The 20125-nt window shown below is 37.8% G+C and overlaps 2 protein-coding genes and 2 pseudogenes across 14 annotated transcripts in view; 3 read left to right on the forward strand and 1 right to left on the reverse strand.

Moving 5' to 3' along the window:
• LOC111319919 (uncharacterized) overlaps positions 1-12327 on the reverse strand; it is a 150435-nt gene extending 138108 nt beyond the window's left edge. For 3 of the 11 annotated variants that reach the window (XM_088738098.1, XM_088738095.1, XM_088738092.1), the window contains exons 1-5: positions 10216-10532; positions 6002-6053; positions 3689-4895; positions 3338-3463; positions 3027-3146 (exon numbers count right to left, since the gene is read on the reverse strand). In XM_088738098.1, the coding sequence (XP_088594224.1) occupies positions 3027-3146; positions 3338-3463; positions 3689-4895; positions 6002-6022 (1474 nt within the window). In that variant the 5' untranslated portion in view covers positions 6023-6053; positions 10216-10532. The other 8 variants (XM_088738097.1, XM_088738096.1, XM_088738101.1 and 5 more) reach the window with 6 other exon arrangements.
• The window catches only part of LOC111322632 (tubulin polyglutamylase TTLL7), a 198229-nt gene that overhangs the window by 121600 nt on the left and 56504 nt on the right, over positions 1-20125 (forward strand). The window lies entirely within an intron of this gene.
• Positions 8096-9701, forward strand: LOC148719742 (uncharacterized; annotated as a pseudogene).
• Positions 17174-18857, forward strand: LOC148719743 (uncharacterized; annotated as a pseudogene).

Here is a 20125-nt window from a genome sequence, read left to right on the forward strand (position 1 = left end):
AGTGTTGTTTAGAATACAAAAGAATTCAAGCGCAACACAGTTCAATTGTGAAAAAGTCGATAACAAGGCACTAACATTGTAGGTGCACCTCTCAGTACTCACGTCCAACAGTTTAAGCGTGACTTTTCTTAATGAAGTGCTTGACGATACACTCTCAGCGAACAGATCTGCAATATCATGGGACATGTTCTCGATATTACAAATGACAAGCTCTGTGAGGGTTTGACTGTCCTCGAGAATTCGATGGAAATTATGCACATCGTCTCTATTAAAAGACTGTACATTACACAGGCTAAGTGTGGTTAGCTGCACTGGTGTTGAATCACCTTCACGCATGGCGCCTTCATAAGCATATCGTATTAACCTCAAGTAAGACCGCTCTTCCTCACCCACTTTAAAATCAGTTGGTACTGGAATAAGAGGGCAGACAACTTTGCCAAAATGATCAGCAGCACCACTCTCTTCTAAAAGGTCAAGTAAGAACTCACAGTCTTTAACAGGATGACGCCAGTTCCAGTCTCCTCTCAGAATCGTTCCTATCTGTTCGAAAAACACCGTTCCTTCCATGCCCAATATGCCAGCTACAAAGAAAATTACTTGTCTGTATTTTCCCCAAACATCTTTCTTGCCTAAAGTAAGGTTTGGTTGGTTCGTCAAGAGCTCGTTTGCTAGGTAGAAGGCAGCTAAAAACTCTTGAAATGTCTTGTGAAGAAAATGACACTGATGCCTTGGCTCCTGACTTGGCCTTGAACTGGCTTCCATGAAAACAAGGCCCAATTTGATTGCTGGAAATCTTCTCACACGGGTCCTCGAATGTTCTAGCTTGTCCAGTTCCTCTTCCGAAAACGAACGGCGGTCTTCTAGAAGACAATTTTACGCTAGCTAATCTACGGTTGTAAAACATAGTTAATTACTATTACCTAAAGTATTAATATTTGAGTAGCTTCTATTTCTGTTTGTTTCCTGAGGAATTTATTTCATGAATCTCTTTATGCCCCCTCAATGACAAATTAATTATTTCACTCAAACAACACTTTTCTGATTACGCACAATGTAGTAATGAATTATGAAATGACTAGAATACCAAGAACAACTTGCATCATTGTATAATTTACAAACCCATTTCCACACACATGTCAGCTCTTTTAAAGAAATTAAACTTATCCATAAATCAAGTAATCTCTCGTTAAATGGACGTTATTCACAGATAGAAAAAAAAAACATTCTTGCTATTTACAATATGTAAAATCATTAAAGGCCATCAGTAATACATATAGTCCTGTAATAATAAGAAAGACGGCCAAGAAGTTTAATTTTTCTAGTTATCTAGACCCATTTGACAGAAAACCATACATCCCATTGAGAAAAATACCTCGTATCAACACTGACAGTTGGCCAACTGCTTGCAGAAATAATACAGAAAGGTTATCAAGAATTTTCCTCATCCTAACTTCTTTTGTAAAAACTCAACTCAAACAAAATCATTGTTTTCAAGAATTAAACATCATCCTACCAATAGCACTGATATATTTTTTTAAGGCTAAGTAGGCAAGTACAAATGTTTTTTTCTTGATAGTTAGTCAGTTAGTTGTCTAGTTAGTTAATTAGTTTTATATCTGCTTAAGTTCATATCATTGTAACTAAACACTTTTGTTGTTTACAGTGCTTCATAAAGACTTCTATTACTACTATAATAATTATAATTACATATTTCTCATTTGTATATTTGTGACCGACTTAACAAGTGCTAAAATCACCTCAAGAGTCATTTAGTCTAAAAATTTTTGTGAAAGTTTCTTGTATCACATGCACCAATTCATAATACGCACTGTGAGCTTATCGTTATCATTTAAACCTTTGACTCAAAAATCAATTCTTTCTCGATCTATTTTGCATCCCCGTCATCCTGCTCCTGTTTAAAGGAGCGCAATAAGCTATCTAGAAAGAGGAAGTTGTCTACCTTTGCGTTGAACCGCTATACTTGTTAAGGATTCATTTTCTTTGAATCCTGCCGAGGACTGTGATGTGACAGGATCAACTACATGTATGAACAGAAAGAATAACACAGTATAAATTTCAGAAAGAAAAACATGACTGTTATAGTTTTCATAAAGACAACCACATGAAAATTTTCAAATAAGGTGCATGTAAATGTTCCACATGCAAAAATACAACTTTGAGAAACAATGGCATGCTACAAGCAATACTAAGAAATCTGATCCGGCCTTCTCTACCTTCAGCTACTAATTATTCACTGATAAATTAAGGAGGAAACTGTATTTTGCCTTATCATACAAGTACTGGTATCTGTAAGTGTACATGTAGAATACTTTATCAAGAACCTCTCTAACCTGATTGCACAATAACTATCAATATTTCCAACAGGAACAAAAAAATAACTAACTATATAACTGCCATGTCTGCAAGCAAGGCAAAAGAAGTGGAGAGGAAGGATTCGAACTAGTAACTAGGACTGCAGAGCCCTGCATGCAGTCAAAACACATGGCACAATAGATAGGAACTCAGGCGACATTCTCAACTAGCCTCTCTCAACAAGCTTCTCATGTGTGGTAGCTGTCAATACCTAGTTAATATGTTCCCATCTCACCTTGAGGATGACTTCTTTGATGTTCAGGTCCTGCACAAACTGGCTCCAGCAAATGGACTCTGACAACGTTCAGAGGGTGGATATCTATTCAGGCCTGACATGAATTAGATATCAAACATGACAATTTTACTCTTTTTTTTTAGTACAGTACATTTTTTGACATTGAAACATTCTTGAAAAATGAAAGTTTAATGTAGAGGAAAGGATAAAAGTCAAAGCTACTAATAATAATAATTAATTTGTCCTATGCCTCTAGATGGAACTGATCAAAAAATTTAATTTAACAGAAATACTTAAAACATAAGTGTCTAAAAAATGTTTACTACAATTTACTATACTTTTGCTTTTACTACGATCTTCAACTTTCTATAAAGTATCCTAAATAACATACAATTCAATTGTGGTACTTGGTACTCACTCTGAGTGAAACTTCTTTGATCAATGGGTTTGTTTTGAGATGCAGCAACTCTGGAAAGAGAAAACTGTTCATATTCCATGGATGACTGTGGCAAGTGGCCAACAGAGGGGCCTTCTGCACCTACAAAAGGCAAATTGAATGATTTAAGAAGACTCCTCTAGGTTAACTCAATTTGCAACAGCTGATTGACAAGTGCATGCATGGCTCTGACATAAAAAATTTTAGACTACTAGCAATCTTTGCAATTTTGGAAACCAATTTGAAATATATTGGATTAATTGACATCATTAATTTTTTTTTACTGATATTACCTTGAAGTTCATGAGGAGTTGAGTGAATCAATTCTTCTCCGAGTCGTTTAGCAGGCTGATCAGCTGCAACAAAGGGGGTTGGCCTCTTGTCACTGATTGGAAAAATTGTTCCGCTTTCTGATAAACCTAGAGAGGCAACAAAAAAATGCTTCATCACAAATTAATTTCTAATCATATTCACCAAGCCTGAGGATAGGGACTAAATCTATTTTTTAGTTTTAATTGCTACCATGTGATTATTAAAGACTGCACTTTTGCTATTACATCTAATTCTTTTTTTCTTCACCAAAGAAATCAAGACACCACATGAACTAAATTAACGTTTTAAAAAATTATAGGAGACTAGCTTACCAAATGTGAGTTCATACATCTTGTTTACAAGTCTTCTACAAGGTTCCTCCCAGCTGTACTTCTTCATGTACTTTTTACGAAGAGACCTTGACTCTGAAAGTCGCACTTCCCTCTCTTTCTGACGTACACGCTTAATTTCCCTGGCCCAGTCTTTGGGATCTTCAGAGTCTACCACACACTGGGAGCCTAACGAAACTTTCTTCAAAGCTTCCCCAAGTCCTGAATTACTACTGACAAGTATGGGTAGACCGGCAGATATGGCTTCTAAAGCTGTTATTCCAAAACAATCAGTCCTAGAGGGCATTATTGCAAGATCAACTTCACAAAATAAGTTGGCTAGCACTTCTCTGCTATCATTAAATCTGCGAACAAGTAGCTGATTACGACTAACGCCATGGTGGAGCAACTTTTCTGTGGTTTGATCTCCTTTTCCTCCAGCTGCGCAAACAAAGCTGAGTTTGTAGGATTCATCTTTCAACTCAGCAATTGCTTTAGCAGCTATATCATACCCCTTGACTGTGAAATCTTCACAGCTGTTACCACTTCCAATTACAAGAACATAGAAAGTCTGTCTTTCTTCTGTGGCCTGTTCTTTTTCCAAAAATTCAGAGAAAATGCTTGGAGTAAGGTCAAAAACATTTTCCCCTTGTTTACTGGGACGGAGGTAACGCTTGTAAGCTTCTGCTAGCTTGGGTCCAATTGTGACGACTTGATCAGCCATCTTACAAAGCTGGATTTCTGTTTCCTGCTTTTTTTGACCTTCTGAAATGTTTCTGTACATTCCATCTTCTTCAGGAGCAGAGTAAACAACTTGAATCCATTTGCAGTGACAGTAATTTGGATTTCTCTTGATGGGTGTAATATGTCGACCAAGGTGGACTCCATGACCAATGACACAGTCCATTGTATGGTTTCTAGGAGGAGATGACAACCAAAGAACTGGTTCTTCACCAGGAACTCCCTGTGCCTCAATGAGCTTCACATTGTGACTCTTAGCACTGCTCCTGTCCTCTCTGCTGCAACTTGGTAGCAAGACACTAACATCCACATTGGGGTGTTTAGCCAACTGGATGGCCAGCTCTCGGTTGATAGTTGACAATTCTCCATCAGTTGACGATTTCCACTCATTACTCAGAAGAGTGACTTTCAGTGTCCTGTTTTCCTGGCTTTCCTGTGATGTAGAGGCTACACTAGGGATGGTGGAATCCTACCACAACAAAACAAGAATGTTATTGACAATAAGTTGTGAAACAGCAGTAATTAATCACAATTATGGATGTTCAATCAATATTTAATGTAAATTCTTTGGTAACCTTGCAGTTGAGTTTTATCTTAGGCCACAGTCAGTTACAAGTAAATTGAGACATATTTACCCCAGGAAAATATAAGTTGCTTTAGAGATCTATGCTATCACTATAGAAAGATGTTTTTTTATCTAGTCACAATTATAATAATAATAAGAATAATAACTTTAATTATCCTGGAAGAAAAAAATGGTCAGTCTCTCAACAAAGGTTGATGGACTGGTATTAATCGGTGACAAGCAATATAAGAATATATTATTAAGAATATTAACGTGAAAAACAACGGCTTACAATAATGACAAAAACTCTAATGAGGAACTAAGCATTGACCTTACAAATATGATCGGCCTTATCCTTAATCACTAAGTAAGTAAAAGTTCTGACCTTAAACTGTGCAAGTGATTTCAGCTCACGTATCTCTCTTGGCAATCTTTCTTCAAGGCACTAGCAGCCGAGATCTTAAAAGAAGTCTGACCACATTATTTTGGTCTTAACATGTGGTCGATCTAATCATGTCAACTCTCTAAGGGATCGACCACGTCTTTGCGATCGTTTTACTAAATTGTGGGACATAGAGAAAATTCTGAGTCCCCAAGAGGAATTGGACCTCAGACCTTTGGATTCCATACTATGTTTTACCACTGAGACTCAGTCAGTGGTGAGCAAAGCCCATTACCAAGTTCATATTTGACACGTGTCTTGAATTTTTCTTTGTCCCATTCTCATGACTAGACAAAAAACATCTTTCTATATTTCTTTACCAAGCTTAAAACTTGCCATCTTTCTCATTCTATATTATCGCTGTTGTATTTCTCACTAAACAACCATTACATTTACAAGAAAAGTGAAAAGTATTCTTAAAAGATATTCCTTTTCCACTCACTTTGAAATTGGTAAATGCAGTTTCATGGAAGACAATTGAGAGACAAAACAATGATGTGGATGAATGTTTGTCAAAGTGAAGGGTTGGTATTTGTAATAATCTACATTTTATACCATTTCCACTTACTACCTTTTGTAGCCTTGACATCACAGGAAACTTTTAATTTTGAAAGATTATGCTGAAAAAAATTGAAAAAAGTGAGTTCACAGTCCATTTAATTTTTCTTTTTTCTATTACAAATGTTGACACCATTTAATCTAATTTAGTGTTGAAAAATGTATCCCAGAGTAACTTAAGATGAATCATATCCTTTCAAAAACAGACAGTTAACAACAATGCTTAATGATATTAAAACATATCAATACCAAGTCATCCGAACACAACCCTCTGTTTACATTCTGAACGTAGACAATGTGACAGCTGAAGACTCAGATGGCCCAAAAATCAAATTGAGAAATGCTAAAGATATTTAATTCCTTGTGGAACTTGAGGAGATTAAGAGAAATATTAGCAGCCCACCACAACCAAAAGCTGATTGATCAATTTGAACTGAGCCCCATATTTGCTTAAACTCCCTTTGTCCTTATGATTGGCACCAGTCACGGTCAGTGAGCTAGATTTTTTACTTTCTCAGCAATTTTCTTGGAAAATAACGAAGAGATGAGGTTAGAATTTGGCTAAGATAGGATGCATCATTAATGTAAGGGCACCCATCACCAAATTCATCAGAACTTCAATATTTTAATATTACATCTGGTTTGAAATTTGGGAGGTTAAGTTGCTGACATCCTGAGTGTGGTTGCAAGCCTTGTCTCATATTGTTACAGATTAACCATAAGTTGAAAACAACTCAATCAGTAATTAGGCATTCAAGGGCACTAAATTTTTTTCACTTTACAGAGGTTTTGTAGACAAAGATATGGTGTTGGTGTCATTTTTTTCAGTCCCTTTTCAGGCAACTTGGCACACAGGATATTGTTCATCAAATGCTTCAATTCGTCTCAAAAATTCAAATCCCCTTTAATTTGTAGATAGAAACATCAACATTGTAAACATCCAAATTCAAGAAAGTGTAAACAAAAAATCAAGCAACATCAGGTAAACAGCGGACCCTGCCAGTCATGTCTGACTCAATTTTGGTAGTTACAGAGCAGAAACCAACTAGTAATATCAGGCTACCTATTTTCTCTTTTTACAATACCACTCAGATATACTTTGACTGCTCAGATGCAACTTGTATGCATAATGAAAGAAAAATAATAGAAACAGCAACATGACAATGCACCAATTCCATTCTGCTTCATATACTTCCGTCATGCACTCCCCATAAATAAATATCCACGAAATTTGCCCTCACTGAAATGACAATTTGGTGTGTTGGATAATAAATAACTTATTAGACATTTTGTTGTGTAGTAACCCTGAGTATTTTTACTCGTTATTTGTATTTTACAGCACAACTCATAAAAATACTCAGCGATACTACACAACAAAACATCTAATAAGATACATGAACTTTTGGTTTGAAAAAGTGACAAGTTGACAATGGAAAATTTACATATTGAGAAAGTTATCATTTGTTGAATAACAAGCAGTGGAAGTAGATTTGCTTGATTTGAGCTGGTAATAATCAGAAGTAAAAAGAAAATGTCACTTGAACAAGATATTGAAACATGTGTATCATTAAAGAAATAGCTAAACAAATACTCACTGACATGTTTCCTGCTTTATTCAAAGACAGACCACATGCACTATGTGTATGTAATTAATAATTCCTAACTTAAGACAGACAAAATCTATGAGGGTTACGAATAAACCTCTGAAAGTTGCATATCCAAATTACATCTCCGTCAAAATATCACAATTAAGTGAAGGTGTAGTCTGATCGTCCGGGTGAGTGTAGTCCTGAGAAGGACTGTTGTCGGTGGCAGTGACTGACGTTTCGACAACCTGTGCGGAAGTCATCATCAGAGTCAAGTCTTGACTCTGATGATGACTTCCGCACAGGTTGTCGAAACGTCAGTCACTGCCACCGACAACAGTCCTTCTCAGGACTACACTCACCCGGACGATCAGACTACACCTTCACATGTTACCCCCGGGTTCAAACCATTTACTGTATCACAATTAAGTTAAACGAAATGTTAATTGCCACATTTGTGGTAATTTTTAGCCTTCATTGGTTGTTTTAAGTGTCTTTTTATGAAATTACTTCTGGCCATGCCAGTGGCCTTAAAGAGAAGAAAGACAGAAAAGGCTTGCAACTTGGTTAACAGCATACTTACATCTTGGTGAGTGAGTGACTCATCTGCATATTTGGGTCACCTTAAAAACTTGTTCATACACTTTGCTTATTCACAAGTTAAAAATGAGATGCAGACTTAAATAGGCCATTTCAAATTACAAATTACATTTCAAATTACCTCTGGCCTCTCTTTGAAAAACGGGGCCTAATGCCTAACCATTCTTGGGAAATGAGTTTAATGTACATGTGAATGAAAACTTATTATCATAAGAATGGATGAGCACCAGGACTCGCTTTGAAAAAGAGGCTCAAGGTAAAGCATAATACTTGAGCAATCCAGGACCTTCGTTAGATATGGGTGGAACTGATCCATCAAATTATCTACGATGCAACTAAACGATCAAAAAATCCTAACGACGAAAAATCCTTCAATTATGGGGATAAGTTTTTCTTCGCTTTTGGGTAACATCCAGCTCATAACACCTCACTGTTATAACAGACAGTGGGCGTCCGGTCTTTTCGTCCAAGAGTCTTTTTGTCCAAAAGTATTTTCACCTAAGTCTCTTCGTTTACTTGTGAAGTCTTTTCTCGAGGCAAATAAATAACTTTTAGAAGGCTAGATAAGGCTATAGCAAGAACTTGTTGCGAGCCGCCGCCATTTTGGTACCGATACCTTAAGTCACCAATCTTCGTTTACTAATTCAACGTCATGAATTTTACGATAAATACAAAGAAAATGATGAAGTTGTAACGCAATATGCAGTGCGGGTACATTGCGACAGCACGCACTCCAAGTTATCCCTTTGACGTAAATTGGATCGAAAAATTTTTACAAAATTAGATACATCCCTAACTTAAAGGACTTCTTACCCTGTTCCTGTCGTTCAAGTGGGTTACCACCGCACCCAACTTACTGATCGACATTCAGCACTACAAACGTTGCATAAGGAAGATTCCGACCGCATTCCATTCACTCTCACGTTTCACCCTCACAACCACTCAGTTAAATCCATCATTCTTAAAAACTTTAAATTACTTCAAAACGATCCAGAGACAAGCACTATCTTTTCGCAGCCTCCGCTCATTTTATTCAAATGCGAGAAAAACATATGAAATTTTTTGGTCACAAGTTCTTTTCAGACTAATGACCAACCAGGCACTTTTAAATATGCTCATGCACAATGCAAAACATGTCCTCTCATTCACAATGCTAATAAAATATCGGGACCTAAACCATCCATTAAGATCACCGATCACTTCACGTGCACCTCCGCCAATGTAATCTATTGCATAACTTGCACTTATTGCAAAAAGATATACATCGGCGAAACAGGCAGAAGACTAGGTGACCGATTCCGAGAACACCTTCGAGACGTGGAAAGGAATGAGAAGGACACATCGAGACCAGTCGCTAGCCATTTTAATTTACCTAATCATTCTAAGCAACATATGGCAATTATCTGCGGTCTTTCCTTACACTAAGGTTGCACGGAAAGCCGTAAAAATCTTGAACAAAAGCTCATCTTTCAAACCGGCAGTCTAAATCGCACAGGGATCAACGAACGCTTTTCATTCCACTAATTTATTCTTATTTTTCTCGTTGCCATGTTCCCACCAATAACGTAGCTCCATTTTCTGCCTTTAAAAGCACACACAACCCACAATTCCTCTATTCGCTTCGACGAAGGGCTAACGCTCGAAACGCCACCTTGTGTAATCGTTACGGTGGCCAATTTACCATTTCAACTTTGTTGATATATCCAAATTATTTCGTTACTCCCACCGACGCAGCCCCAGTTTCTTTCGAAACTATCAGCCTTTAAAGGACTTCTGCCGGAGAAGTGAACTTAAGTTGGCGAAAGAGAAGAGCTTTACGCGAGTTTCCAGCCGACGCAAACGTAGCCCTACTCAAGCACATTCGTGAGGTCTGAGATTTCAAATTGATGATCATTTGCATGTTTCCTCACGACAGCCTTGGACATAACGTAAGGGACAATTAAACATTTAGAAATAACACGAAGAACTTTAAATCTGAAAAGTGACATCGGACAGTACCTGAAACGATGGAAAGTCGTAATTCCCTATAATCGCATACCTTTGATCACTCAGGCACATGTAGACTGTTGCCACTGGTTTCCACGGCTAAAAGCCTATAAAAGTAATGACCACGACTTCGCGGATGAACCAAACACTCGAAGACATGATTACGAGGTAAAGAACTAATGAACTCAACCCATGATTGATGCAGATACTCCCTTGCTGACAAGTCCGCTCGATCGAAGACAACTGTTCCGCATCAAGTGAGAGGTTGAGACTGCGCAGCATCTTCTATTGGTCACATGATTTAATTCCACAACTGGGGGACAGTGGACTACGGGACGGTGGATTAGAAAGCAGAACGAATAATCCCTTGTGGGGGGGGGGGGGGGGGGGTTAAGTGGGTGCGATTTTAGAATACGTTTAAATGAGTGTCTAAAAATCCCGAAACTCATCCAAGAATGTTCCAAGAAATGGAAGAGACAATTAATTTTATTATTAATACTGAGGATTGCTCATAAAATTGGGAGTAATAATTTGGTTATCTGCTATTTTGCATGTGGGTAATTTGAATCACATGTTCTAATTGGCTACCTGAGCTAGCAAGTTGGGCGCATCTTGCCCGCTCTGAATTAGCTAATTTGATCTCGCACAAGATAAACCTTGTGTGGAACAGCATGGAGCAAACCTTCAAGGTTTCCTAGTTTTTTGGACATTGTCGGCAACAGAGAAGCAAAAAGCAGCAGAAGACAGTCAAATTTAAAAGAAACATAAACAACTCTTGTGGGTTTATTGAGCTTCAAAATAGTTGGCTTTCTTCCCAGGCTCTCAAAATAACCAAGTAATTATTGATTCTTATAACAAGAAGAAATCTTTTTCCCATATAATAAATCCTTTATGGACCAAGCTTGTTTGGTCAAGATGGCAGATGATTAGCCTCCTCCTTTTTCATGTTTTTATGGACCTTGACTCTGTCTCAGTCCTTAAAAATGCAAAAAAGGACTCAGCCCATATCCAGCTATCTTGACCCCATGCTTGGTCAATAACGTGTTACGTGCACAAATGACCAACAATCATGTCCGCTAACAAAGCATATATAGAAATATACCCTTGAGTATGATATGAGGCACGCAACAAAAATGTAGCAATAAGCAGTTACCCATTTCAACTATTATTTAATTAGTTTTACACTGTCTAATGTACTTAGGTTAGAGATAAAGTTAAGCAGTTCATAAAGCAGGCTTACAATCCTTCATGCCGTATGAGTATCCATCGTCTCAGTGATCAAATTCAAATTCCAACTTCCACCGACTGAAGACCACAACGCTTGGCTTTCTTGATTCATGATATTCTTCCCGTGTACACAAACTCTTCCAGAGGACTTCATAGTGAACTCTTTATTCCTCATCTTCTTCTTCTCTCCGCTATCGTCTTTTTGTTCTCTTTCTTCTCTCCAGATATCGCAAGATCAAAAGGTCATAGCCTCGTCACATCATAGCTTCCACAAGTTCAGTCAGCCGGCCACGGGGGTAAACCCTCAGGCAAATCCTTTTTATGCACTTCTCACAAGCCAGCTTTTATACAATTACTTTAGGTATCTAGAATGTTCTATCACTATTTATAGCGTATTACAAGTTGTACTATTTTTGGAAACTGCTGGGTCACATGAAAGATAAGTCTAGAAAAGTCTGGGATTGCGTGACAGATTCAGTGAAAATAATTTGATCCTCGTAACAAATGCATCAAATGTATTAAACTGTTCCTGGAAGGTGGTAAACTTATCTATTATTCATAGCATAGTATATCTCTGTTAACCTTAATTTTTTTTTCTAACTAATGGTTTCAGCAAAGTTTCATATACAAAATTTGAGATGAACTTGTTGCCATTTCACTACTACCATTGTCAAAAGCTGACTAACCTTAAAATTGTGAAATAATTTGTTTAGAATATGGCTTTGTAATTTTAAACTAAACCCAAACATTTTACAGATCTGCATGAAGCAGAACTTTGTACTTTGTACATACAAAATTCTTGAATTTAACCTCATATAAGCAACACAAAAAATGCATAAATACACATTCAAATAAATTTTTAAGTTAATGGATGAGAACTTATTGAAAATAAACTTTCTCTCTTTCTTCAGTTATCTTGTGGCTTGTGGTGCTGGCATACAATCCTCTTTCCCATTCATAAAAATTTTTGTTGGAAGAAAGAACAGACACAAAGGAGATGTCTTTAATTTCCAGGCAACATGTAAGGAATATCAGACTAAAATATGTGGAGACACGAGCAATAAAAAAGTGACCCCATAGGTCACTGTCAAGTCTGATTCATCTCCATCCTCGGAGACCCAGGGGCTGAGTCGACTTCAAGTTAGGGCATGAAGAGCCCCTGGGGACATTGTCTTACAAGACTAGTTCCAAACGGTCGCAGTCGTTCTGCCATCTGATTGGTGCCGGAAAATCTATGTGTTTTTCTCCCCAATCAGAGTGAAGTATGCTTTAGAGTCCTTTCGTGTGTTTTAACACGGACATATACTAGTAGCTCAGTTGCTCGCTGTTTGTTTGGACCGTGCGACGGAGATTTGCTTGAGGTGAAAAGTTTCAGTCTCAGCACAAAATGTAAGAGAAATCGATCAGATTGTCCGCGAAAATCTTACCGGAAATCATACTGAATACTTTCGCAGGTATCACTAGAGAACGTGTTTTAAAGTTTGCGAGGTTTGTATACAACACGATGGTTGCAGTCATTGATATGTCGCTTTAAACGTTAAACGAGATTTAAGCTTAAATCTTTCTAGATTTTTTGCATAATTTGCTCTTCATGCCCTAACTTGAAATCGACCCACTGCCCCTGGGTCTCCGAGGATGATTCATCTCCATATGAAATAAGTATGGAAATGGATTGACCATGAAACAATCTTGGAAACAAGTTTATTTATGAGAAAATTTATTTAGTAAATCTCATGTTCAGGAGTTTTCAAGCTGGTGCTTCAAGGGATGCAGAGATATAATGTAAACTATGGAGAGGGTGGTTGCAACTATACTTATTTCGCGACGTATATGAGAACGATCCTTCGCAGTAAAGCACTATTTGAGCAATAGTGAAAATCAGACCTGAAAAAAAATTTCAGGCCTGTACGGGACTCGAACCACTGACCTCTGCGATACTAGTGCAGCGCTCTACCAATTGAGCTAACAAGCCAACTAGGAGCAGGCCATCAAATTAATTCGATATAAACCCGTTGATGATAAATCAAACAACAACAAACATATGTCTCATAACCGCAGTTCACACATATGTTTCATATGTTTGTTGTTGTTTGATTTATCATCAACGGGTTTATATCGAATTAATTTGATGGCCTGCTCCCAGTTGGCTTGTTAGCTCAATTGGTAGAGCGCTGCACTAGTATCGCAGAGGTCAGTGGTTCGAGTCCCGTACAGGCCTGAAATTTTTTTTCAGGTCTGATTTTCACTATTGCTCAAATAGTGCTTTACTGCGAAGGATCGTTCTCATATACGTCTCATAACCGCAGTTCACACATATGTTTCATATGTTTGTTGTTATACTTATTTCCTTTTTTCACTTCGAGGATTTCTCATTTTTTCTCTCTCTTTACAGCACAACCCTAAGAATATAGGCAGAGCCTAATGAAATGGGTCGCATTCTATGGGTTCCTCCTCCTGAAAAAACCCAACAGCAGCCACAAAAACTAAAACATGACTTTGCTAAATTCCACAACATTTGTTATAACATAACCAAAGTAAAGCGCACGCTCTGATTGGTCAATATAGCGTCCCCCATTTGTACATGGGTGTACGCTGCTGACGTGAGCAAATGCAAAGACTATTTTTCTGCGCGCGCTTGTTTTCCTGGTCACGTAAGATTTCTTAAATAAAAGGGAACTCTTTAGCTACAATGTATCAATGTTATGTTATAAAACAAATGGTAAACACCACAGCGTACACTATTTAACAAATGGTAAATACCACAGCGTACACTATTGAGTTATGAATGCACGCGGGAGGTTGCTAAGCACGAAAGAAGCGTAAGAGTCGCTCGAGGCGATAGCCGAGAGCGACTCTAGCCTCTTGAGTGCTTAGCAAACCTCCCAAGTGCATCCATAACTCAACAGTGTACGCTGTGGTGTTTACCATTTGTTAATTGATCACAGAAAGAGACCTCTGCCCAAAAAGAAGCAGCGGGGGTATGGGGGGGGGGGGGGGAGGTGGGGTTTGAACGAACTAATCTTCAAAAGTTCAAATGCACGTGGAGGTTAACCGGAGGGGATATTGAGGCTTCCAGTTGATCGACGCATTACTTAAACTTCCATCACTTACTTCCGATGATTATTCGTTGCATTGAATTATGCAATCCCACAGAAATTAACCTTTATAAATATACTACAAAAAGCTGGAAAAGGAGAGCTATAAGATTTAACCATGCCCTCTGACATACTAATCAGCACTGTTTAACTTCAACTCCAAAGCTCCATCCATGTCAGAAATAGTTATAACTTTATAAATACCCGTCTCAATAAATACCCGTATAGAGATACCGCTGCTTAAACGTAACCTTATTGGCTTAAACGGAGTTTAAATGATTGAGATCTTGCTCAAAATAAGCTGCCTTGTAAGGAACAGTAGCCCCTGCGAAGACAAAAAGAGAGGATACCATGCTGAGAAACTCCAAGCTGCCAATCATCTTCGTGTATGTCCTGAAATCTGCACGAGAGTGTCTTGTGACAAGCTAACTGTAGTCTTGAAGATTGCTGGGGATAAACTTATTTGAGCGTAGGGGCGCATTTGAAGAATTACGGTAACTGTTTCTGATATTTGACCAGTGGTGAAATGTTACTTGGTACAAAAAAGGGACTTAAAATCTTCAATCTCCTTTTTAAAAAAAAAAAACTGATAGAATTCTGTACCAATTTACGTCAAAATCACACTGGGTGAAAGAAAAGTTGAAAAAAAAATGAATGGCCTTTATTTGAGGTTTGACCGCTTGACACAAGTTCTACTATAGTAAAAAAGATTCTCGACAACTCGTTGAGGCATGTCCACTACTTAACTTAAAATTCAAAACTTTGAACCAGTCCCCCTCCTAAAAATGGGAGGAAAATATGAACATATGCTTTGAATGACTGAATCCCTCCCCCTCTTTCTGACTTCAAAATTCATGTAGCACGGTAAACACTAGAATTTAAAGCTAAGGATCCAAGAACTACAACAATGGTTGGTTTAAAAGTACTCCATTTATAAAAAGAACGTGAATGGTATGAAATGTAATAAATAGGGGAAATTTAATTGTACTTGCAAGGTGTTTTATAATTGAGGTGCCAGCCATAAACGGAGAGTTGCCAAAATCCATAAGGCTGTAACCATTAATCTTGATGACGAAATGAAATTATTTACAAAACCTCGCGTTCAACCAACTGAACTCAAGTAACGAAGCTATTTGCACATTTGAGCTCCATGGGCAATGATACACAGAAAACAGCTGGAGTGTCTGCAGAGGTGCAACTGACACGGGAAAAACAACCACCAATGCGTGAGGAAAGGGGTCGGTTTTCACAAAGGAAACCCACTCGAAGTGGAAACGTGGATGACAGAACTCGTGGGATAAAGGAGTGGAGGGCAAAGAGGAAATTAGATTTTAAAGGAGTGGTAGAAGATTGGTCGCCACCGAAAAAAAGAGAAATCCGTTTAAGTCAGGTGTAGTTTAAATTTTGTTTTCACTATGCGTGGCACCAAGCAATTCACCTAAACGTTTTGAGAAAAGTGCTTCTTTGAGTCTTTCTTTGCTCTAAAAATTGTTCTCAATTTGAATCGCATCATTGAATAAAATCTCGCATTATGATTGGTTAATGAAGTGAGGTATTTAGCGTGGAATTGCGAAAAACCACTACTTCACTCGTGAATTCCGCCTTAGATTGTACTTGATATCGGTTTTTGCATGCAATTTAATGCAGAATTCCCTCATCAAGTAATGAATTTTCCAATAGAATTTTTGTATTATACCACAAATATTTCATAGCAAGTTGTTTCGTCAATATGATTACACCTAAACATTTTGACATTTTATTTTAAAATTCCAACAAATGTTTGGTTAAAGTTAAAACCTAATAATAAAATTATCATTATCATGTACATATATTGAATTTTAATATGAAAGAAACAAAGAAGGAAAATTGCACTCCACATGGAAGTAGAATTATGGACTTGTATGATTTGAGAAGTTCATTGAAATGTTGTCAGCACTGTAAAGCAGGTAAGAGGAAACAATTTTTTCTCTGCCCAAAGAAAATCAAAACTAAAGAAAAATCAAAATGAATTCTCAGTTTTATGGCAAGTACATGTACGCATAACATTGAGGCTGTATAAAATGAACAGGTTTCCAGGAAACAGTTATGTGGTTGATTAAACACGAACATCTTCAAAACATTACAAAACTTCTCATAAGCAATAAATTTTTGGGCAAGTTCTTACCCTATACCAAGTGTCACACAATGGTATTTCTATTGATGGCAACAAAAAATGTTTTTTAGCAAATTTGGAACAAACATGCAGTTGTAAATTTTCCACAAACCACAAGTAGCATTTACAGCTTTTATAAAATTTTGTTAATTTTGCAAAAAATTTACCTTCGCTCATTTATTTTAATGGAGAAGACAAACTGCCAAAACTAAGTGTCAAATTTTCTTGAGTATCAATATTGTCACTTTCAGCCAATTTGTCACTGTGGAACACAACAGAAGGAAAAAAATATGGGTTAGCCACCTAAGCCAACATCAGAAATTTGTAAATTCATCAGCTCTCTCACAGAAAGTTATCAACTACTTGGTCAAATGTTTTACTTATAGCGTGTCTCAAAATAAGGAATCGATCAGCCCTTCTAAAATCTTTAAAAGGCATTCTACCACACTCCTTTGGAAACCACACAAATTGCAATGAATCCTGGTGTGGTGCCAAGAAAGACCCTATTAACTATAAACACTCTGACTTACCCTATGGCAAAGATCTCTATGGTGATGACTTGAGGAAAGCTTTGGACAGAATTTTTGATGAATTTTGTATTGATGTAGTGGGTGCAGAGTTATCACCTGGGGCAAATTCGCAGAGAAACGAGGCCTTAAACAGTGTTATAGGGTCAAAACAGTCCCAAAATTAGATACTATGGGGCAAGTGCAAGTAATGACTTCCGAGTGGCCTGTGGCATCTCCCAAGTAAACCTTGGATATCAGTACATTAGCCAAAAACTTGAGAGCCTCAACATTGAACCTGGTATACACTGTTTCAGCCACATTGAAAGGATGGATCACAAGGCTACCCATGACAAACTTAGAAAAACCAGCATTAATTTCAAACACCAAAGAGCTCAACTACATAAGCAGAAGTTAACTCTTACCGGTAAAAAACAAGCTAAAGAAGGAAACACATACCAAAGTGGAATAGGACAACCTTAATCCAAACGATTTTACAAAACTGATCCAAGAATTTGACATCATCAATTTGAAAATTTCAAGTGAGCTGAAAACCTTTGAAACATGCATTCCTGAATTAACAATCAGACCAGTGGTGGAGAAACTTCCCTATGACAGAAACACTGTTTACAGTTTCGTAATTTACGATAATGAAACAAACACGTGCGGAAAAACCGCAGAAATATGTCAACTTTCAGCAGTTGATCAATCAGGTTTGCACTGTTTCAACATCTATATATTTCCTTTGAGGGAGGCAGAAATTCGTGCTACAAGGGTAAATGGTTTAAGTGTCCGAACAGTCAGAGGAGTCAGGACCCTGTTCAAAGACAATCAACCAATAGAAACTGCGTCACTTGGAAAGTCACTGGAAATTTTTCTAACCTTCTTGGAGAAAACTGTCAGGCGTGTGAAAAGCGATAACAATATTTATACTGTTTTAATCGGGCACGACTCTCGGGTTTTCGATACTCCAACCCTTCTTCGTCAAGGTGGACATCAACTTTGTGAAAAACTTTCCTGTCGTAAAGTTTTCTTTTCTGACACTCTCCCTGTGATCATAATTAATAGCGGGGTCCCCTCTATTAACTATGCTGTGATGAGGAACTTGGTCAAACGTAAACATCCCTCTCTGGTCTCATCGGATGGTTCCACAGTTAAATTAAATCAACAATCCATTTACCAGACACTTTCCCATGAACCTTTCCCCGCACACGATGCAATGGAGGATGTTAAAGCTCTAAGAAGAATAACCTTTGACTCCTGTTTCAACATTTCAGAGGACATGTTGATAGAAAACATGCCATCAACACAGTACGCAGAAAACGACATGAAGATCCTTGATCGTCGCTACGAACTCCTGCAGACGTTCCGAGGAACTCTTCCATCAAGCAACAAATTGCTGAAAAAATAGCCGGAAGTGGCATTTCATACCGAGATCTCAAAAATGTTTTCGAGAAGTTCGGAGCAAAAGGGCTTGTTAGCGTATTGTCTCTGCTTCCATCTTCAACAACTTGCAAAGCCCCGCCAGTAACAAAAACAACCCGTATTTTAGCAAAGATCGTTGAAAACTTCAAAGCATCGGAGGAAACTACAAGTTAACACGCATTTCCATATATTTTTCCACACGTAGGTATATTTTTCGCCGTGGTGGGGAAAAGTACGCAGCGATTTCTCAGAGTTTCAACTGGCACGTGCTGAAGAAAGAGCGATGCGAGCATGCGCATTACCGTAACTTGAAGAATTTTTGTTTTGATGACGTCACGAAAAACAAGGGTTTCAGACTGATCTAAAGGCGCATATTGGGCGCGTTCCAGACGGTGAATTTTTTTGAAAATTGGCACGTGGATAGGATTTTCCTTTTCCTAGCTCTTACAAAAAAGTCATCGAATTTTATACATACACAAATGTAATACGCGTCAAAAACGAAAATTGCAAATTACTCCGAAAATTATGTACAGATTTTCTTGTGGCTTTATCAGTTGAAACTCATTGGATGTTAACTCTGTTTCCCCAAAAACAAAGAAAATTCACCGCGTAGAAACCGAGAAACACCGTCTAGAAGTCAGGTAGGTCAAAAAAGCAAGCCAAGCATTTCTAATAGTAGTTGCCATAGCAACAACTTTGAGGTTCTGAAAGGGTTTTCCATATATAGTCTAAGGCTGTAGGCTTTCATTACTGATCTTCTATGGAGTGCTGTGAGATAAACATTTGCCAAGGGAGACTGAATTATTCATGCATATGTAATACCCAAAGCCTCGTAAAATACTATATAGAGCCACCTTAAATCTTACCGGATATACATGTACCAGTGGCTTTTTTGACCAGATTATTACCAAAACCTCGCTTAATGGTAGTGTTAAGAAAAGTGATTTTTTAATGTTGATCAAAATTCTGTCTTGTTTGGATAGGCGTGCTCAGGTGACAAAATATTTTTTCTTTAAGATGTTCACCTTCGATTTTCAGTCTAAGGCCTTTCAAGCCAAGAATGCCGGGCAGAAAATAAATCCAACACGCTAGTGTGAAAATACTGCAAAAACGGGAAATAAGTATCAATGTACTTCCATAAAGAAGTCACATATTGGTTTGGCAACGGCCTGGCGCTATTGTCCTCCTTATTCAGATTAGTTGCGCGTCAGGATCCCAGAGTCTTCCGAATTGGCAAGCTTCCTGTATTTGTCACTTTGGCATTATCAAAGCCAATAGTATGGCTATTAAGCCGCGCTTAAACTACAACATCCGAACCTCCCTACGCTTTGCAGTCCTCTTCCTTCTCAGTCACTGTAATTGTTTCTTTCCTAGCCTTTAAAAAATGTTTGGGGGTAGCGGAGAGTTAAATCACCATTAAACTGAGTAGTGTGAAGTATATTGAGGTAAAGGTTCTTTTCCGTTTTCTTTTACAAGGTTCCCCTCGTCCCCCAGCAGTCTGCGCCTTTAGTAATTTACTTCTCAACTTGAATCGATTGTCATCGATAGTAGAACACA

This window comes from Stylophora pistillata, chromosome 11 (genome assembly GCF_964205215.1).
Source record: "Stylophora pistillata chromosome 11, jaStyPist1.2, whole genome shotgun sequence".
NCBI classification, from domain to species: domain Eukaryota; kingdom Metazoa; phylum Cnidaria; class Anthozoa; order Scleractinia; family Pocilloporidae; genus Stylophora; species Stylophora pistillata.